Here is a 20,570-nt window from a genome sequence, read left to right on the forward strand (position 1 = left end):
TGGGACAGGGACTGTGTCCAACCTGATTAGCTTGTATCTACCCCAGCACTTAGTACAGTGCCTGGCACATAGTGAGCACTTAACAAATGATATTATTATTATTATTATTATTGTTATTATTATGGAACACAGAAAGTTAACCCCCCCCCCCCCCAACCCCAGTTAGATTATTAGGCCCCTGAGGGAGGGGTCTTTCTACAGAAACACTCTGGGCATATCATCCCTCCCTCTCAAAAATCTTCAGTGTTTGCCTGTCAACTTTCAAATCAAGCAGAAACTCCTCACCCTGGGCTTCAAAGCTCTCCATTCCTTCGCCCCCTCCTACCTCACCTCCCTTCTCTCCTTCTCCAGCCCAGCCCGCACCCTCCGCTCCTCTGCCGCCGCTAACCTCCTCACCGTACCTCGTTCTCGCCTGTCCCGCCATCCACCCCTGGCCCATGTCCTCCCCCTGGCCTGGAATGTCCTCCCTCCTCACATCTGCCAAACTAGCACACTTCCTCCCTTCAAAGCCCTACTGAGAGCTCACCTCTTCCAGGAGGCCTTCCCAGAGTGAGCCCCCCCTTTTCTCTGCTTCTCCTCCCCTCCCCATTGTCCCTACTCCCTCCCTCTGCTCTACCCCCCTCCCAGCCCCACAGCACTTGTGTATATGTGTACATATTTATTTATTTTATTAATGATGTGTATATATCTACAACTCTATTGATGCCTGTCTACTTGTTTTGCTTTGTTATCTGTCTTCCCCTTCTAGACTGTGAGCCCGTTGTTGGGTAGGGACCGTCTCTATCTGTTGCCAAATTGTACTTTCCATTCTCTTAGTACAGTGCTCTGCACACAGTAAGCACTCAATAAATACGATTGAGTGAATGAATAAATAATGATCAATCAATCAATCAATCAGAGAAGCGGCGTGGCTCAGTGGAAAGAGCCCAGGCTTGGGAGTCAGAGGTCATGGGTTCTAATCCCGACTCCTCCACTTGTCAGCTGTGTGACTTTGGCAAGTCACTTAACTTCCCCATGCCTCAGTTACCTCATCTGTAAAATGGGGACTATGACTGTGTGCCCCACGTGGGACAACCTGATCACCTTGTATCACCTCAGCGCTTAGAACTGAAGCACTGAAGAACAGTGCTTTGCACACATTAAGCACTTAACAAATACCATTATTATTATTATCAATCAATCAATTGGAGAAGCAGCGTGGCCTAGTGGAACGAGCTCAGGCCTGGGCGTGAGAGGACTTGGGTTCTCATCCCGGTTCTGCCACATGTGTGCCGTGTGACCTTGGGCAAATCACTTCACTTCTCTGTGCCTTAGTTACCTCATGTGTAAAATGGGGACTAAGACTGTGAGCCCTATGTGGGACCTGATTACCTTGTGCTTAGAACAGTGCTTGGCACACAGTAAGCATTTAACAAATGCCATTACTATTACTACTATTTATTGAGTGCTCGCCCTGTGTAGAGCACTGTAATTCCCATCTGTATATTATCTCCCAGAGCTTAGTACCCTCTCCCCCTCGCCCCCCTCTCCATCCCCCCATCTTACCTCCTTCCCTTCCCCACATCACCTGTATATATGTATATATGTTTGTACATATTTATTACTCTATTTATTTATTTTACTTGTACATATCTATTCTATTTATTTTATTTTGTTAGTATGTTTGGTGTTGTTCTCTGTCTCCCCCTTTTAGACTGTGAGCCCACTGTTGGGTAGGGACTGTCTCTACATGTTGCCAACTTGCACTTCCCAAGCGCTTAGTACAGTGTTTTGCACACAGTAAGCGCTCAATAAATACAATTGATTGATAGTACAGTACACTACACTCAGCACTTAATCAATACTCTCACTAATCAGTCAATCATTGGTATTTATTGAGCCCTTACTGTGGACAGACCATTATTCTAAGCTCTTGGGAGGGTACAGTACAACACTTCCCCCGCCCACAAGGAGTTTGGCAGTCAGAAGTTTTATAAAAATAGTTCAAGAAGAAGAAAGAGCAATACGTTTAAATAGTTCACTGTATCAGAATAAAATGAGACAACAAATCCATATATTCCTAAGATCCGAAGGTAGCGAGAAATAGAACTAAGTGCTAAGGGCGGCTGGTGGGTTGAAGCGATTATGGTGCTGTGAATTATTTGAACAAGTGGGGACTCTAAAATTGAGTTCCTCTTCCGATGAGTAAGGGAGCAGGGTTATCAGCTTGGGGTCAGTTGACAGGCAGAGGAAGGCTGACTGCAGTGTGGGTAAGTGGGGGGAGAAAGACCCTAGATTCTAATCCCAAATCTACCATTTGCCTCCTGCGTGACCTTGGACGAATGACTCACCTTCTCTGTGCCTCAGTTTCCTCATCTGGAAAATGACGACTCAGTACCTGTTCTCCCTCCTACTTTAGACTGTGAGCCCGACGTGAGACGGGGGCTGTGTGTGAGACCCGGTTATCTGTCATCTACCCCGGTGCATAGTACAGTGTGTGGCGCATAGCAAGCGCTTAACAAGTATTATCATTACCAATATTATTATTCTCATTATAAGTAGTCCTATTTGTCCACTGGAAAGGACACGGCTTTGGGAGTAAGGAGACGTGTGTTCTAGTCCTGACCTGCAAGTAGGGTATTGCCTGTTAGGGCTGTGTTGTTGGTGGTAAAGGTTTACCAATTAATCCTGGTTTTTGAGCACTTATTAGGGGCAGAGCACTGTAATAATAATAATAATAATTATGGTATTTGTTAAGTGCTTACTAAGTGCCAGACACTGTCCTAAGCGCTGGGGTGGAAACAAGCAAATTGGGCTGGGCACAGTCGCTGTCCCACATGGGGCTCACAGTCTCAATCCCCATATTACAGATGAGGTGACTGAGGCACAGTGAAGTGACTTGTTCAAGGTCACACAGCAGACAAGTGCTAGAACCCATGACCTTCTGACTCCAGGCCCGTGCTACTAAGCGCTTGGGTAAACAGTGCAATACAACGGAATTAGCAGACACATTCCCTGCCCTCTATGAGGTTATAGTTGGGAGGGGGAGACAGACATAATAATAATAATAATAATGGTATTTGTTAAGCGCTTACTATGTGCAAAGCACTGTTCTAAGCACTGGGGAGGTTACAAGGTGATCAGGTTGCCCCAGGGGGGCTCACAGCTTTAATCCCCATTTTACAGGTGAGGTCACTGAGGCACAGAGAAGTTAAGTGACTTGCCCAAAGTCACACAGCTGACAGTTGGCAGAGCTGGGATTTGAACCCATGACCTCTGTCTCCAAAGCCCATGCTCTTTCCACCGAGCCACGCTTCTTCTCCATTCCTTCCTTTCATTTATGTGAAAGAAAAACTTCCTAGAGAAAAACTTCCTAGAGCGAACCATGAGGTGGACAAGCCCAGCAGGAATCCTGAAAAATAGCTGGCTAAAAAAAGAGCGGAAAGACTGCCAAAGAGGCTGATGCAAAAGTCTAAATATGCTTCCCCTACCTGGAATTCATTTTCGCGTCGGACTCTCAGCTCTTTAAGGGCGGGGATCTTGCCTGCCAACTCTACTGTACTCTCCCAAGCTTTTAGTATAGTGCCCTGCATGCTCAATAAATGCCGTTGGTTGAGTGATGATGACGATTGAAATCAGGAGGTGTTTGGGTGGAGAGGATGGGGAGAACTGGGAGACGTTGCGTTTGAAAAAACCAGCAGGATTTGTCAGTAGCCCAAATGTGGAAGCGGAAAGACAGGGAGGAGTCAAGGACGACACCAAGTTTGCGGGCTTCTGGGTCAGGGAGCACGGTGATGTGATTAGATATGGGTAACTTGGGAGGAGAAATGGGTTTAGGAGGGAAGATGAGAAGTTCCAGTTTAGATACAGTTAAGTTTGAGATGCCAGGTGCATCTTTTCGTCTTGGAGGGAGCGGGAAATGCAAGATGGGGACAAGCGAGGTTGAGTCAGTTCACGTTGTCTTTCAGGATCTTTTCCCCCCCGAGCAGTGGCTCAATGGCAGAAACCCTCCCAGAAAGCTCGAGGGGCAGGTTGGCCTAGTGGAAAGAGCAGAGGCTGGGAGTCAGAGGAACTGTCAGTCTCTCAGTCAATAGTATTTATTGAGTTCTTACCATGTGCAGAGCACTGTACCGAGCACTTGGGAGAGTACAATAAAATGAGACACCTTCCCTGCCCACAGCAAGCTTGCAGTCTAGAGGGGGGAACCGATATTAATATAAATAAATAAATCAGAGATATGTACGTCAGTGCTATGTGGCTGGGAGGGGAGATGAATAAAGGGAGCAAGTCAGGGTGATGCGGAAGGGTGTTGGAGAAAACGAAAAGAGGGCTCAGTCAGGGAAGGCCTGTTGGAGGAAGTGTGTGTTTGAAGTGGGGAGAGTAATTGTTGGATGTGAGGAGGGAGGGCGTTTCAGGCTAGAGGCAGGAAATAGGAAGAGGGCGGGGGCAGCGAGGTAGATGAGGTCGAGATCCAGTGAGAAGATTAACATTAGATGAGCAGTCGAGGGGCTGGGTCAGTAGTAGAAGGGGAGTGAGGTGAGGTGGTGGGGGCGAGGTGATTGACCGCTTTAAAGCCAATGGTGAGGGGTTTCTGTTTGATGTGGAGTTGGATGGGAAACCACTGGAGTTTCTTGAGGTATGGGGAAACACGGCCTGCACGTTTTTGTAGAAAAATGATCCGGGCAGCGGAGTGAAGTATGGACTGGAATGGGGAGAGACAGGAGGCAGGGAGGTCAGCATGGAGGCTGATACAGTAATCAAGCCTGGATAGGAGAAGTGCTTGGGGTGACGTGGTATCAGTGTGGATGGAGAGGAAAGGGTGGATTTTAGCCATGTTGTGAAGGTAGAACCCACAGGATTTAGTGATGGATTAACTATGTGGGCTGAATGACAGAGAGGAGTCAAAGATAACCCCAAGGTTACGGGCTTGTGAGACAGGAAGGATAATGGTGTTGTCTACAGTGATGGGGAAGTCAGGGGGAGGATAGAGTTTGGGTGGGAAGGTAAGAAGTTCTGTATTAGACATGTGAAGTTTGAGGTTTCGGGAGTACATCCAAGTAAAGATGTCTTGAAGGTGGGAGGAAATGTGAGACTGCATATGTCAGAGTTGGTGAGAGCAAAGATTGAGCAGTGGTTATAATAATAATAATAATAATGGCTTTAAGTGCTTACTATGTGCAAAGCACTGTTCTAAGCGCTGGGGAGGTTACAAGGTGATCAGGTTGTCCCACATGGGGCTCACAGTCAATCCCCATTTTACAGATGAGGTAACTGAGGCACAGAGAAGTTAAGTGACTTGCCCAAATCACCCAGCTGACAACTGGCGGAGCCGGGTTTTGAACCCATGACCTCTGACTCCAAAGCCCATGCTCTTTCCACCAGCCACGCTGCTCAGTGCTTAGGGTTGATGAGATCGAGGGTGTGTCCAAGGGGGTGAGAAGGTGAAGTGGGGTCGAGCAGGAGGTCAGTGGAGTTGAGGAGTGATAGAAAGGTCTTCAGGAACATCTTTGTGGATATTGAAGTCCCCAGGGATCAGTGTAGGGATGGAGAAAGAGAGAAGGAATGTGAGAAAGGGATCAAAATGGTTAAAAAAAGTTGGACCTGGGACCTGGGAGGAGTGCATTGTGGCTCAGTGGAAAGAGCCCGGGCTTTGGAGCCAGAGGTCATGGGTTCGAATCCTGGCTCCGCCGCTTGTCAGCTGCGTGACTTTGGGCAAGTCACTTCACTTCTCTGAGCCTCAGTTCCCTCATCTGTAAAATGGGGATGAAGACCGTGAGCCCCTCTGTGGGACAACCTCATCACCTTGTAACCTCCCCAATGCTTAGAACAGTGCTTTGCACATAGTAAGCGCTTAATAAATGTCATCGTTATTATTATAGGCCTTCCCAGACTGAGTCCCCTCCTTCCTTTCCCCCTCCTCTCCCCCATCCCCCCCGCATTACCTCCTTCCCCTCCCCACAGCACGTGTATATATGTTTGTACGTATTTATTACTCTATCAGCGCTTAGAGCAGTGCTTTGCACATAGTAAGCGCTTAATAAATGCCATTATTATTATTATTATTATTATTATTATTAAATTACCGATACCAGAATCTGGAGATGTGGAGATGGTGGTAGAGGTGGGGATAAAGGAAGAGAAGGAAAGGGATGGATGCGGTGGGGTGTGAGAAGGAGTGGAGATGGTGGTAGAGGCGGGGATACCTCTAGACTTTTAGACTGTGAGCCCACTGTTGGGTAGGGACTGTCTCTATATGTTGCCAATTTGTACTTCCCAAGTGCTTAGTACAGTGCTCTGCTCATAGTAAGCGCTCAATAAATACGATTGATGATGATGATGATGATGATGATAAAGGAAGAGAAGGAAAGGGATGGATGCGGTGAAAGCGGCATTGGGGTGTGAGAAGGAAGACGACACCTGCTCCTTTCCTTGTGAGTATAGGGGAGTGGGTGAAGATGAGTCCCCCTCTGGAGAGGGCAGCAGGGGAGATTGTCGCCTGGGGAGAGTGACGGCGAGGATGAGGAGGGACTGAGTCAGGATGAAGGGAAGCTTCCCCATGATAAAGTGGAGATTCCACAAGCCGCACTTGGTTGAGGCTCTGGGGAGGGGATGGGTGGGAGTGAGGTGACAGGGGCTGGACATATTTGAGGGGTCACGGGGGGGGGGGGGGTCAGTGAAGTTTTAACCTCCTAGCTGAGGTAATAACTACTTAATCTCCTCATTCCCTGAGGAGATGGTTGAATTATGTGCCTGTCCTTGAGAGTGAAGAGGCCAGTGTTTAGGAGAAAACAGAGGAGATGGTTGAATTATGTGCCTGTCCTTGAGAGTGAAGAGGCCAGTGTTTAGGAGAAAACAGAGGTTGAGTCGGTGTGAATGCAGGAGAAAACACCTGGGTGCTAATCCCAGCACTACTGCTGGCCTGCTGTGACCTCGGGCAAATCACTTCCCTTCTCTGGACCTCAGTTTCCTCATCTGTTCAATGGGGACTGAACACCTGGTCTCCCTCCTATTTAGAGTATGAGCGCTAGGCAGACAAGGGACTATGTCCCACCTGATTAATTTGTATCTACTCCAGCACTAAGAACAGTGCTTGACACATAGGAACGGCTTAGTACATGCCATTATTAGTTCTGTTATTACTTACATATGGTAAGTGCTTAATGAATAGTGGTAACAACAATAATAATAATAATAATAATAAAAAGCTTAGTCCGCTGCACCTTTACCCCTCAAGTTCATTGTTCAGGAAACATGACTGCCAACACGGGTATATTGTATTCTCCCTAATGCTTAGTACAGTGCTGTGCATATAGTAGACACGGGTGTATTGTATTCTCCCTAATGCTTAGTACAGTGCTGTGCATATAGTAGATGCTCAGTAAATATGATTGATTGGATTGATTAATTTTACATCTACCCCAGCACTTAGAACAGTGCTTGACACATAGTAAGTGCTTAGTAAATGCCATTGTTATTACTATTATTTACACATAGCAAGCGCTTAACAGATACTGTGGTGGTTATAGTAATAATAATTATTATAATAATAATTATGGTATTTGTTAAGCACTTACTCTGTGCCAGGCACTGTTGTAAGCACTGGGGTGGATACAAGATAATTAGGTTGGACACAGTCCACAGTCCCACATAGGGCTCACAGTCTAATTCCCCATTTTACAGATGAGGTAACTGAGGCCCAGAGAAGTGAAGTGACTTGCCCAAGGTCACACAGCAGACAAGTAGCAGAGTCAGGATTAGAACCCAGGACCTTCTGACTCCCATGCCCATGCTCTATCCATTAGGCCATGCTGTTTCAGTAAATAGGATTGATTGGAAACCATAAAGTTCAGGTTGCCACAGATCCTGTGAAGTTAGGAGACTCTTGTGCCAGAGTGTTAAAGTCATTCCTTGACCTGGGTGTTTGCATTTAAAACCCCATTGCAAAGTTATGAAGTTTGCAGGAAACTGAGAGGTGTTTTTTTGTTTCAGCAGTCTTGGGTTCTCCCCAAGTGGTTCCCTGGTCTGTTTTCGGCCATCTGATAGCTTACACCAGTTAACGTCATGCAAAGCCGTGGTTCACAGAGAATATTTCATAGGGGCAAGTGGTGCTGCCATCACATTTTTATGTGGGAACTGTTCTAGATTAAACTAATAATAACAAAAATGGGATATGTCGAAGTTAGCCTGTCAAATAGGAACAGAATACAATGCACACAAAAAATACATTTTCAGTGAGAAGGGTTTTTTTTTGACTGATCGTTTTTGGTGTCCACACAAAAGGTTAAACGGGTTAACATGTTTTGTGTTTCCCTAAGGAAAGTGTACCTCCCATACAGGTTAGTTTCCTGAAGGACAAGGGCTAGAGAAGCAACGTGACCTAGGGAGAAGCATCATCATCATCAGTCGTATTTATTGAGCGCTTACTATGTGCAGAGCACTGTACTAAGCGCTTGGGAAGTACAAATTGGCAACATAGAGAGACAGTCCCTACCCAACAGTGGGCTCACAGTCTAAAAGGTGGGCTCACAGTCTAAAAGCATGACATAGTGGATAGAGCACGAGTTTGGAAGTCAGAAGTTCATGGGTTCTGATCCTGGCTCCACTACTTGCCTGCTGTTTGACCTTGGGCAAGCCACTTCACTTCTTTGTGCCTCAGTTACTTCATCTGTAAAAGGGGGAATGGCACTGTGACCCCAGTGTGGGACAGGGACTGATTTGCTTGTATCCACCCGGATGCTTTTAATACAGTGCCTGGCACATTACAAGTGCTTAACAAATACCACCGTTACTATTATTATAGATCAGGGGCTTGGAAATCAGAAGGACCTGGGTTCTAATCCGACCCCACCACTTGTCTGTTGTGTGACCTTGGGCAAGACACTTAACTGTTCTGTCTTTTCTGTACCTCATTTGGAAAATGGGGATTAAGACTGTGACTGTGTGGGACATGGAGTTTGGCCAACCTGCTTAACTTGTATCTACCCCAACACTTAGTTCCGTGTCTGGCACATAGCGTATAACAAGTACCGTTAAAAAAATAAATAAATAAAACTAAAAAAGAAATAGAGTTTACTTAAGGTTAGTGTGTAAGGTAAGTTAAGTGTCCAGGTAACCATATCCTCCATATATCTGCTCAAGAAGCAGCGTGGCTCGGTGGAAAAGAGCACGGGCTTTGGAGTCAGAGGTCATGGGTTCAAATCCCGACTCCGCCACTTGTCAGCTGTGTGACTTTGGGCAAGTCACTTAACTTCTCCGTGCCTCATTCCCTCATCTGTAAAACGGGGATGAAGACTGTGAGCCCCACCTGGGACAACCTGATCACCTTGTATCCCCCCAGCGCTTAGAACAGTGCTTTGCACATAGTAAGCGCTTAATAAATGCCATCATTATTATTATTATTATTATTATTCTGTCCTCCAGCATCTTTCTTCCAAAGCTGTCGGTAAGTTTTCACTTGCTGCTTTCAATTTCATCTTATAGGCTTGAGGAGCGAAGCATCTACAACACTGACTTCTCAGCTCGAGTCGGAAGATTTTGTCATCTGCCACAAGCCTACGGAACTTTTTGGGGAAAACATTAAGCAGTCTGGAATATCGATCCTATTGGAGTCCACAGGGTTAAGTGGCGAAAACACAAAGGATTACCACATCCAGTATCTTCTCTACAGGTATCAAAGAGTCTGTGCTCATAACTGCACACATCATTACAGGCCTTTGTTTATCTGTTAAGCAAGAAAGATTTCATGTTGGATGTCTTTATTCGTTTCCTTAGGCGTTTTTCCCCTGATCTCTCTTCCTACACCTTCACGGCTGAAGAGACCAAGTTGCACTCACTCCAGCTGCTCCCAATATACCAGACAGGTAATCATCGCAGTTTGTCATCTCCCTTTAAGTGTTTTAAAAATAGCAGGGAGGCCAGTGTGTCACCTAGAATAAAGCCACAAATGTGGAGGGTTCATTTCCTTCGGCAGGAGGAATGTGGGAGATTTTTCTAAGCCCGAATTAAAAACAGTTGGATCCGGTAGCCTTTCCTGTCACGGGCTGACCATCCCGCTTCGTCAGGAGAAGCAGCATGGCTTGGTGGCAGGAGCACGGGACATTGAGTCAGAGGGCAGAGGTTCTAATCGTGGCTCTGTCCCTTGTCATCCGTGTGACCTTGGAAAAGTCACTTCACTTCTCTGTGCCTCTGTTACCTCGTCTGTAAAATGGGGATTAAGACTGTGAGCCACATGTGGGACAGTTACTGAGTCCAACCTGATTACCTTGTGTCAACCCCAGCTAAGAACAGTGCGTGGCACATAGCAAGCGTTTAACAGATACCATACTAATAATAATTACTATTATCTTTCAAAAATGGCTCTGTGGTTTTTTTAATATTGCCTCAGATTGCCACCCCTGCTTCAGTCGTCTCAGTGCAGTGCCTTGTATGTTTGTCAAAGATGCACGTTTTCCATGTTAGGATGCTTTGTCTAGTTCCAGCCGAATGTATGTCTCTACTACATAATAATAATAACTTTGGTATTTGTTAAGCGCTTACTGTGTGCCAAGCACTGTTCTAAGCGCTGGGGGAGATACAAGGTAATCAGGTTATCCCACATGGGGCTCACAGTCTTAATCCCCATTTTCCAGAGGAGGTAACTGAGGCACAGAGAAGTGGCTTGTCCAAAGTCACACAGCTGATAAGTGACGGAGCTGGGATTATCAATCAATCAATCAATCGTATTGAGCGCTTACTGTGTGCAGAGCACTGTACTAAGCGCTTGGGAAGTACAAGTTGGCAACATATAGAGACAGTCCCTACCCAACAGTGGGCTCACAGTCTAAAAGATTAGAATGGGATTAGAACCCATGACCTCCGACTCCCAAGCCCGTGCTCTTTCCACTGAGCCACGCTTGGAGAGGCTGCTAAATATGGAATGAAAGAATGTTTGTCCATCACTGCAAGGGTGTAAGATTCAGAGCCCATCACTGGACACGTAGAGTACTGTGATGCAGGTTTTACTTATCACAAGGTTTGGCCCCTCGTGTTTCAAAGAATTGGGGAAATGCAACCATTTTGAGGATGTCTGCGTGCATTTAACAGTCTAATATAGGGATGTCCTTTCTTCCCTCTTTGAATGTAGGGTCTCTTGCTCCGGATGACAAAACTCCACCTCAAGAAAAGGAGTTGCTGAGTATCTTTTGCTTTTTCTCGTTGCCTCACGTCGGATATCTCTATGCGGTCACTGACGCCGTGGAGCTGATTTCAGTCTACCAATATCCAGAGAAATCCAAGCAAGCCGTTCTCACCCCTCAGTTCCTACATGTCATTACAAGGTACCACCTCAGCTGGGGTCTCGGCTGCATCAAGCGCTTAGTACATTGCTCTGCGCACAGGAAGCACTCAATAAATATGATTGAATGAATGACTGAATCTCAGACCTAGGGGAGGTTGTCATTGATGAATTAGACCTGGACCCTCTTTTCTTGGGGAAACCCTTGGTAATGCTGGAGGGGTGAAATGGGCATGTGTTGGGAAAAGAGGGGAGCTTGTGAATGATTGGTACCAGTCTTCTAAAATCTAATTATGGAGGTTAAGTCCTTACTGTGTGTCAAGCACTGTCCTAAGGGCTGGGATAGATACAAGTTAGTCAGGTTGGACACAGTCTCTGTCCCACATGGGACTCAAAGTCTAAGTAGGAGGGAGAATAGGTATTGAAGCCCCATTTCACAGTTGAGGAAACTCAGGCACAGAGAAGTTGTAACTTAGCCAAGGTCACACAGTGGACAAGTGGCAGAGCTGAAATTGGAATCCAGGTCCTCTGACTTCGAGGGCCCCGCTCTTTCCACTAGGCCACACTGCTTCCCTATAGATTATGTAGTGAGTGTAGAGTAGAACTGTGGAGTTTATTCATTTGTTTTAGGCTTTGTATAGAATAGAATTATGGAGGTCATTCATTTGCCTTAGTCTTTTCCTCATGAGATTTTTATTCACTGTCATTGTCTATCAGTGGTGGGGAGAGATGTCGATCCTTTTCCTGCAAATATCCCACTTTGTGTCCTTGTATATTTTTTCTTTGGTGTATTTTCATCACCCACACCCTATAATGTAGGGAGAAGGGATCCATCAGGTGGGAATCGGTCTTCCCACCAGAAAGGGCGAATACAGGACATGCTTAAGTTTATACTTAGGCTTCCCTGAATCTGTGACCTCCTCATTCTAATGGATGGGAGTTCTGTGTGCTTTGGCTCTCCATACAGATTCTTAAAATTCTTAAACTGGCCTTTTCTTGGAGGCTGGGCATTGGAGCATGGCTCTCCTAGAAAGTTACTGTGGGTTTTCTCTCGCGAGGCGGTGTTGAAAATTGGATGGGGTTTAGGATTGAACAGACTGTACATTAGTGCTTCCGTGGAGTCATCATCATCAATCGTATTTATTGAGCGCTTACTGTGTGCAGAGCACTGTACTAAGCGCTTGGGAAGTACAAATTGGCAACATATAGAGACCCCAGTATCCAGCGGTCAGTTGTTCAGTGAAATCATACCAAGTCACGCCGTTTGGATTCCTGAAGTAACTCACTTTCATTTTTGTCACTGGTATGTGAGCCAAAGCCCCTCTCTGCTTAGGCCAAGAAATCTTCCCTCTCTTTTCCAGTAAGAGATCAATCAATCCATCAGTGGTATTTATTGAGCACTTATTCTGTGCAGACCACAGAATACAGAGTATAATACAGCAGAGTTAATAGACATATTCTTTACCCACCAGGTGCTTACAGCCTAGAGTGGGAGACAGACACTAAAATAAATTACGGTTATGGACATAAGTGCCGTGGGGCAGAGAGTGGAGTGAATATTGAGTGCTTAAAGGGTACAAATCGAATTCCAGGGGACACAGAAGGGAGAGGGAGTAGGGGAAAGAAGGACTCAATCAGGGAAGGCCCCTTGGAGGAGATGGGATTTTAATAAGGCCTTGAAGGTGGGACGAGTGGTGATATCCCAAAGAACCCTAACCCAGATTTCCTTAAGGAGTTAGCAAGCAGGTCCACCGAAGAAGATCGGGATACTGTTGCACATCCAGTGTGATGTCAGTTTCTCATTTCATTCGATGCCCTCTCCTCTCCCCCTTAGTAACAACTTGCAGTGTTTCACAGTAAGATGCAGTGCAGCAGCAGCTCGGGATGCGGACCCCTATGTGGACACCACCCTGAAGGTGAGGACAGGCTGGGTCATAAGAAGAATGAAACTTTCCTTTTTCTAGAAAAGCGACATCCTTATTTTGGCGGGGACGATTCTGCTTCTCAGCCGTGACTTCACCGCTTCTTTGGAGAGGAGCGTTTAGAGGGATGAAACGGCCAGTGACCATAGCATTGACTTAGCTGTACATGCAGTAGGTGCCAGTATCAATAATAATCAATCAATCGTATTTATTGAGCGCTTACTGTGTGCAGAGCACTGTACTAAGCGCTTGGGAAGTACAAGTTGGCAACATATAGAGACAGTCCCTACCCAACAGTGGGCTCACAGTCTAGAAGACTGTGACTAGACTAGAATAATAATCATGGTATTTGGTAAGCGCTTACTATATGCCAAGCACTGTTCTAAGCATTGGGGTAGATACAAAGTAATCAGGTTGTCCCATGTGGGGCTCACAGTCTTAATCCCCATTTTACAGATGAGGTAACTGAGGCACAGAGAAGTTAAAGCGGCTTGCCTGAGGTGGCACAGCGACAAGTGGCGGAGCCGGGATTAGTACCCACGTCCTCTGACTCCCAAGCCCGGGCTCTTTCCACTAAGCCACGCTGCTTCTCGAACATATACGAATACCAATCAAGCAGTGGTATTTATTGAGCGCTTCCTTGTGTGCAGAGCACTGTACTAAAGCTTGGAGAAGCACGGTATAATAGAGTCGATACTGTCAGGGTTGATGATGATGATGACGACGACGACGACGGTGCCTCATGGGCCTCCGAAACATTGAAGAGTTGAATGTATTCTGGCTCTTCCATTGGATGTTGCTTTCGTGGGAGTCTCAGTTGGGGAGGAAATTCATGAGAATCGTTGCGGCAGGCTGGCGTTTTTGTTTTCGGGGGTTGGGGCAGAGAGGGATTGGCATTGTCAATGCCAGTGGGACCAATGGAAATGTTGCTGGGCAGATGGGGTGATGGTAGGTTTCCGGAGGAAATGGTTTGCAAGGTAGAATGAGTAGATTTAATGGTCTGGTATTGTTGGATAGCTGGTAGTAGGGGCAAATATCCTGCAGTTCATTCATTCAATCATATTTATTGAGAACTTACTGTGTGCAGAGCACTGTACTAAGCGCTTGGGAAGTACAAGTCGGCAACATATAGAGACGGTCCCTACCCAACAGCGGGCTCACAGTCTAGAAGAGGAAGGCAGACAACAACACATGCAATGTCTCCAGTTCTTAAGATCCGGCCTTTGCAGGATAGAGATCAATCAATCAATCATATTCATTGAGTGCTTACTGTGTGTGGAGCACTGCACTAAGCATTTGGGACAGTACAATATAATAATGTGTCAGTAGATGCGCTCCCTGCCCACAACGAGCTTACAGTCTATAGGGGGAGATGGATGTTAAATAAATTGTAGCTATGCACATAAATGGTGTGGGGTTAGGGGAGAGGTGCATAAAGGCAGAAAATCAGTGTGACGCAGAAGGGAATGGGAGAAGGGGGAATACACACTAACGCACATAACACATTTTTGTTCTGACTTCAATTTTATGTATTATCAATCAATCAATTGTATTTATTGAGCGCTTACTGGGTGCAGAGCACTGTACTAAGCGCTTGGGAAGTACAAGTTGGCAACATATAGAGACAGTCCCTACAGTCTAAAAGGGGGAGACAGAGAACAAAACCAAACATACTAACAAAATAAAATAAATAGAATAGGTATGTATAAGTAAAATGAATAAATAAATAAATAGTATTTATTATGGTATTATGGTAGTGAATAAGCATTCTGTACCTTAAATGTGAAGGGAGAAGTGGAGGGAGAATTTTATAAAATGAGCGAATAGATATTGGTCACCAACATGTGCATTTTTTAGCATATTCCCGAGTAGATTTGCAAACACACTAAATATGCAATCGTCCACAATTGAGATCAGCTTAGGCAGATGCAACCGAGGACAAACTGGTTAGCACTCGTACTTGGTTCCATGAAAACAGAGTCAAATGAAAGAGTGTTTCCCATAGGAAATAATGTGAAGTGTGTGCATGCATTCCCAAGGCTTAAAAAATTGCCCAAAGCAATACAATTACATTAAAAATGGTAATAAAAACAAGAACTATCAATCAATATTGGTATTTATTTTTTATGGTACTTGTTAAGCATTTACTATTTTCCAGGCACTGTTCATAACACTGGGGTAGGTGAAGTGTAATTGGGTTGAACACAATCCATGTCCCACATGGGGCTCACAGTCTTAATCCCCATTTTGCAGATCAGGTAACTGAGGCACAGAGAAATGAAGTGACTTGCCTAAGGTCATACAGCAGACAAGTGGCAGGGCCAGGAATAGGACGCTGGTCCTTCTGACTCCTAGGCCATTCTGCTTCTCTTATTGAGCACTTACTGTGTGCAGAGCACTGGTCTAAGCACTTGAGAGAGTACGGTACAACCGAGTCGGTAGACACGTTCCTTGCCCGCAAGGAGATTGCATTCTAGAGGGGGAGACAGATTTAATAAGTGCTGTGGGGATGGGGGTGGGGGGAATTTCTAATGCCCCAAAGTGTCAGATCCAAATGCATAGACAACACGGAAGAGAAAGCCAGCAAAAAGAGAGCTTAATTGGGGAAAACCTCTTTGGAGGAAACGTGACATTCATAAGGCTTTGAAAGTGGAAAGAGTGGTGGTCATGGGATGGGAAGGGAGTTCCAAGAAAGCGGCAGGATCTTGTACATATTTACTATTCTATTTATTTTATTTTGTTAATATGTTTTGTTGTCTGTCTCCCCCTTCTAGACTGTGAGCCCGCTATTGGGTAGGGACCGTCTCTATATGTTGCCAACTTGGACTTCCCAAGTGCTTAGTACAGTGCTCTACACAGAGTAAGCGCTCAATAAATATGATTAAATGAATGAATGAATATGGGAAAGGGGTCAGTGGCAAGATAGATATGGACTCTTCCGTAAGAAATAATAATAATAAGAAGAATGATGATATTTAAGTGCTTAGTGCCAGGCACTGTACTAAGCGCTGGGGTGGATGCAAGCAAATTGAGTTGGTCACAATCCTTTTCCCATGTGGCACTCACAATCTCAATACCCATTTTACAGAAGAGATAACTGAGGCCCAAAGAAGTGAAATGACTTGCCCAGGGTCTCACAGCAGACAAGTGGCGGAGCCGGGATTAGAATCCATGACCTTCCAACTCCCCAGGCCCGTGCTGTGTCCACTACATCATGCTGCTCCCCTCAACAATGGATGAGATGCAGTCCTGAGAGACTATAAGATCACTGTGGGCAAGGAATATAATAATAGTAACGGTGGCATTTATTAAGCGCTTACTATGTGCAAAGCACTGTTCTAAGCGTGGGGGAGGTTACAAGGTGATCAGGTTGTCCCACGGGGGGGGCTCACAGTCTCAATCCCCATTTTACAGATGAGGGAACTGAGGCCCAGAGAAGTGAAGTGACTTGCCCAAAGTCACACAGCTGACAGTTGGTGGAACAGGATTTGAACCCATGACCTCTGACTCCAAAGTCCGTGCTCTTTTCCACTTGAGGGAGGCATGGAGTTAAAGGAGGGCGTTTTTTTTTCTAGGATGGGGAGACATGGGCTTGTTTCAAAGCACTGGGGAAGAAGCCATTGGAAAGTGAAGGGTTTCCACCTGATGGCTGTATGAGACGGGGAAAGGGAGGGGGCAAGTGCTTCGATAAGTTATGAAAGGATGGAGTTGGAGGTAGGAGGAGGGGGTGGATTTTGAGAGGATGCAGGAAATCTCCGTTGGATATACTGCTGGGAAATATGGGGGAGTTGAAGAAGAAGAGAGAGGGACTAGAAAGGAGTAGGAGAGATTTTATGGAGATCGTGACTGCTGGCTTCTATTTTCCCAATAAAATACGTTACCAGGTCATTAGGAGTAAGAGATGGGAGGAACGAGGGGAACAGGGGATTCGAGGAGCGAATTAAATGTTTGGAACAACTGGAAAGGACAGTGAGCATGGGAGTCAATAAGGATGGAGAAATTATGCTTCCAGGCAGAAGAGAGGGCAGAATTAAAGCAGGCAAAGGTGAACTTGAGGTGATCGAAGTTGGCCTGATATCTGAATTTCTGCCAACAGAGCACTGCAGATTGTGGAGGCGATCCAGGACTGTGCGTTAGTGATATGAGATCGACAGAGGGATAGGGAAGTGAGTGAGTTGAGTTTAGTAGAGAGGGTGGTGTTGAGGGTGTCAGTTGGTCATCAAGGGAAGGGAGTTTGGGTATGGAGACTAGGTGGGTCTTGATGACTTGAGAAAATTGGATGAACTCAAAAGATCGGAGGTCTCTGTGGGAGAACAGGACAGATCTGCACGGAGCGGGGTTGTGGGAGAGAAGGCAGGTGAGGAGGTTGTGGTCGAATAGAGGGATTTCAGGGTTGGTGAGGGGCAAGGTTGTACAGTGACTAGAGATGACAAGGTGTCTGAGTGGGTGAGGTGTGGTGGAGTGGAGTGCAGGAGTGATGGAAAGCAGGCAGAAGAAATGTGGACAGGAATGCCACGCTGGATATTGAAATCCTTGGGGACGTAGGAATGGAGAAAGAGAGAAGGAATGTGTGAGAAAGGGATCGAAATGGTTTGAAAAGTGGTAGGTGGCCATAACTAATAACTGGAGTGGGTGGTAGAGATGGATGATATGGGCTTCAGAGGAAGGAAAAGAGAGGGATGGGGGAGGTGGGATGGGGGAGGTGGAATGGTGGGAAAGAGGCACTGGGTAGCAAGAAGGACACTGACTCCTCCCCCTTTCCCAGTGAGTCTGGGGGAATGGGAGAAGATAAGACCCCTTCTAGAGAGCCACAGGGGAGACTGGAGAGCCAGATTTCAGTGATGGTGAAGGGGAGCAATGATTGGATCAGGAGCAGGTAAAGGGTGGAAGGAAGCTTTCCCACGATGGAGCAGGGGTTCCACAGGCCACACTTGGCGGAGAGTGTGGGAGGAGGGATCATCATCATCATCATTAATCGTATTTATTGAGCGCTTACTATGTGCAGAGCACTGTACTAAGCGCTTGGGAAGTACAAATTGGCAACATATAGAGACAGTCCCTACCCTACCCGTGGGGTGGGGAGGGGTTGGATGGAAGTGACCTGATGGGGGCTGGTGGGAGGGAGGGGGATGTGGGACTGTGCTGGGGCAAGATAACAGGGATGGGGGAGGGGGGCTGGGAAAGGGAGGCAGGGATGGACTGATTGGAGGGAGGGGATTGAGGGGATTTGGTAAAGTCACAGGAGTGTAAGTTGTAGTTGAGGTTGTCAACAGCAATAGCTGCTTCGTCCAGTGGTTCCCTGATTGATTTCCTGAATTGTATAATAATGATGGTATTCGTTAAGCGCTTGTTATGGGCCAAGCACCGTTCTAAGCGCCGGGCTAGATACAAGGTAATCAGGTTGTCCCACGTGGGGCTCACAGTCTTAATCTCCGTATTACAGAAGAGGTAACTGAGGCCCAGAGAAGTGAAGTGACTTGCCCAAAATCACACAGCTGACAAGCGGCTGAGCTGGGATTAGAACCCACGGCCTCTGACTCCCAAGCCCGGGCTCTTAATGATGGCATTTATTAAGCGCTTACTTTGTGCAGAGCACTGTTGTAAGCGCTGGGGAGGTTCCAAGGTGATCAGGTTGTCCCACATGGGGCTCACAGTCTTAATCCCCATTTTACAGATGAGGTAACTGAGGCACAGAGAAATTAAGTGACTTGCCCAAAGTCACACAGCTGACAATTGGCGGAGCGGGGGTTTGAACCCATGACCTCTGACTCCAGAGCCCGAGCTCTTTTCCACTGAGCCACGCTGCTTCTCTAATGTAGATCCTTCGGTCCTTGAGAGTGAAGAGGCCAGTGTTGAGGGAGAAACAGAGAACTGGGTTGATGTAAAGGCGGGCAGCTGTTAATAAATCTGGGTTATTGTCACCAAGGTGTCGGACAGCCACACCTGTCCTGCGTCTGCACTCTAGAGAAGCAGCGTGGCTCAGTGGAAAGAGCCTGGGCTTTGGAGTCAGAGGTCATGGGTTCAAATCCCGGCTCCGCTGCTTGTCATCTGTGTGACTTTGGGCAAGTCACTTAACTTCTCTGGGCCTCAATTACCTCATCTGTAAAATGGGGATTAAGGCTGTGAGCCCCTCCATGGGACAACCTGATCACCTTGTAACCTCCCCAGCGCTTAGAACAGTGCTTTGCACGTAGTAAGCGCTTAACAAATACCATCATTATCATTATTATTATTATTATTCAGGCGGGGCTGCAGGGAGAGGGAAGAGAAAGGAATGACTTTTTCTGGGCTGCAGCACTTTGGGTTATTTCAAGGTTGTGCCTTCTATTTTACTTGTACATATCTATTCTATTTATTTTATTTTGTTAGTATGTTTGGTTTTGTTCTCTGTCTTCCCCTTATAGACTGTGAGCCCACTGTTGGGTAGGGACTGTCTCTATACGTTGCCAATTTGTACTTCCCAAGCGCTTAGTACAGTGCTCTGCACATAGTAAGCACTCAATAAATACGATTGATGATGATGATATTCATCAGGAAGATACCTTGGGCTGAGGCAATATCTAAATTCATTATTTATTTAATGCCAAAGCAGAACTAACATTATTGAAATGGGCTTTTAGTCCCTCAAGTCAATAAAGGTTAGGAGACTGATGGGAGGGAGCTGTTTGAGCTAAATTCAACTTTGTAGACTTCAGAACCAGAACGTTATAATAATAATAATGATGGTATTAAGCGCTTACTATGTGCCAGGCACTGTACTAAGCACTGGAGTGGATACAAGCAAATCAAGTTGGACATAGTCCCTGTCCCATGTGGGACTCACAGTCTTAATCCCCATTTTACAGATGAGGTAACTGAGGCACAGAGAAGTGAAGTGACTTGCCTAAGGTCACACAACAGACAAGCGGCAGAGCTGGGAATGCTGAGGAAGGGAGTGCTCTAAGAAATACGAATGTTGCGTGGTTTAGTGGAAAGAGCTCGGGCTTGAGAGTCAGAGGTCATGGGTTCTAATCCCGGCTCTGCCACTTGTCAGCTTTGTGACTTTGGGCATGTCACTTAACTTCTCTGTGCCGCAGTTACCTCATCTGTAAAATGAGGATTAAGACTGTGAGCCCCACCTGGGACAACTTGATTACCTTGTATCTACCCCAGCACATATAGAACAGTGCTTCGCACATAGTAAGTGCTTAATAAATACCATTATTATTATTATTAAATTTACTAATGCTATAATGAAAATATGTTAACTAAAGAGTGTTCTATTGGGGATATTAGACTGTGTTTTAGACTGTGAGCCCACTATTGGGTAGGGACTGTCTCTATATGTTGCCAACTTGTACTTCCCAAGCGCTTAGTACAGTGCTCTGCACACAGTAAGCGCTCAATAAATATGATTG

At 46.1% G+C, this 20,570-nt stretch overlaps 1 protein-coding gene across 2 annotated transcripts in view; it reads left to right on the forward strand.

The window, feature by feature from the left end:
* The window catches only part of HPS3 (HPS3 biogenesis of lysosomal organelles complex 2 subunit 1), a 67,741-nt gene that overhangs the window by 9,247 nt on the left and 37,924 nt on the right, over positions 1–20,570 (forward strand). For both annotated transcript variants that reach the window (XM_038772280.1, XM_038772371.1), the window contains exons 3-6: positions 9,460–9,646; positions 9,751–9,839; positions 11,102–11,294; positions 13,086–13,167. In XM_038772280.1, the coding sequence (XP_038628208.1) occupies positions 9,460–9,646; positions 9,751–9,839; positions 11,102–11,294; positions 13,086–13,167 (551 nt within the window). The remainder of the gene's footprint in view (positions 1–9,459; positions 9,647–9,750; positions 9,840–11,101; positions 11,295–13,085; positions 13,168–20,570) is intronic.

Source organism: Tachyglossus aculeatus, chromosome 1, assembly GCF_015852505.1.
Source record: "Tachyglossus aculeatus isolate mTacAcu1 chromosome 1, mTacAcu1.pri, whole genome shotgun sequence".
Classification (NCBI taxonomy): Eukaryota; Metazoa; Chordata; class Mammalia; order Monotremata; family Tachyglossidae; genus Tachyglossus; species Tachyglossus aculeatus.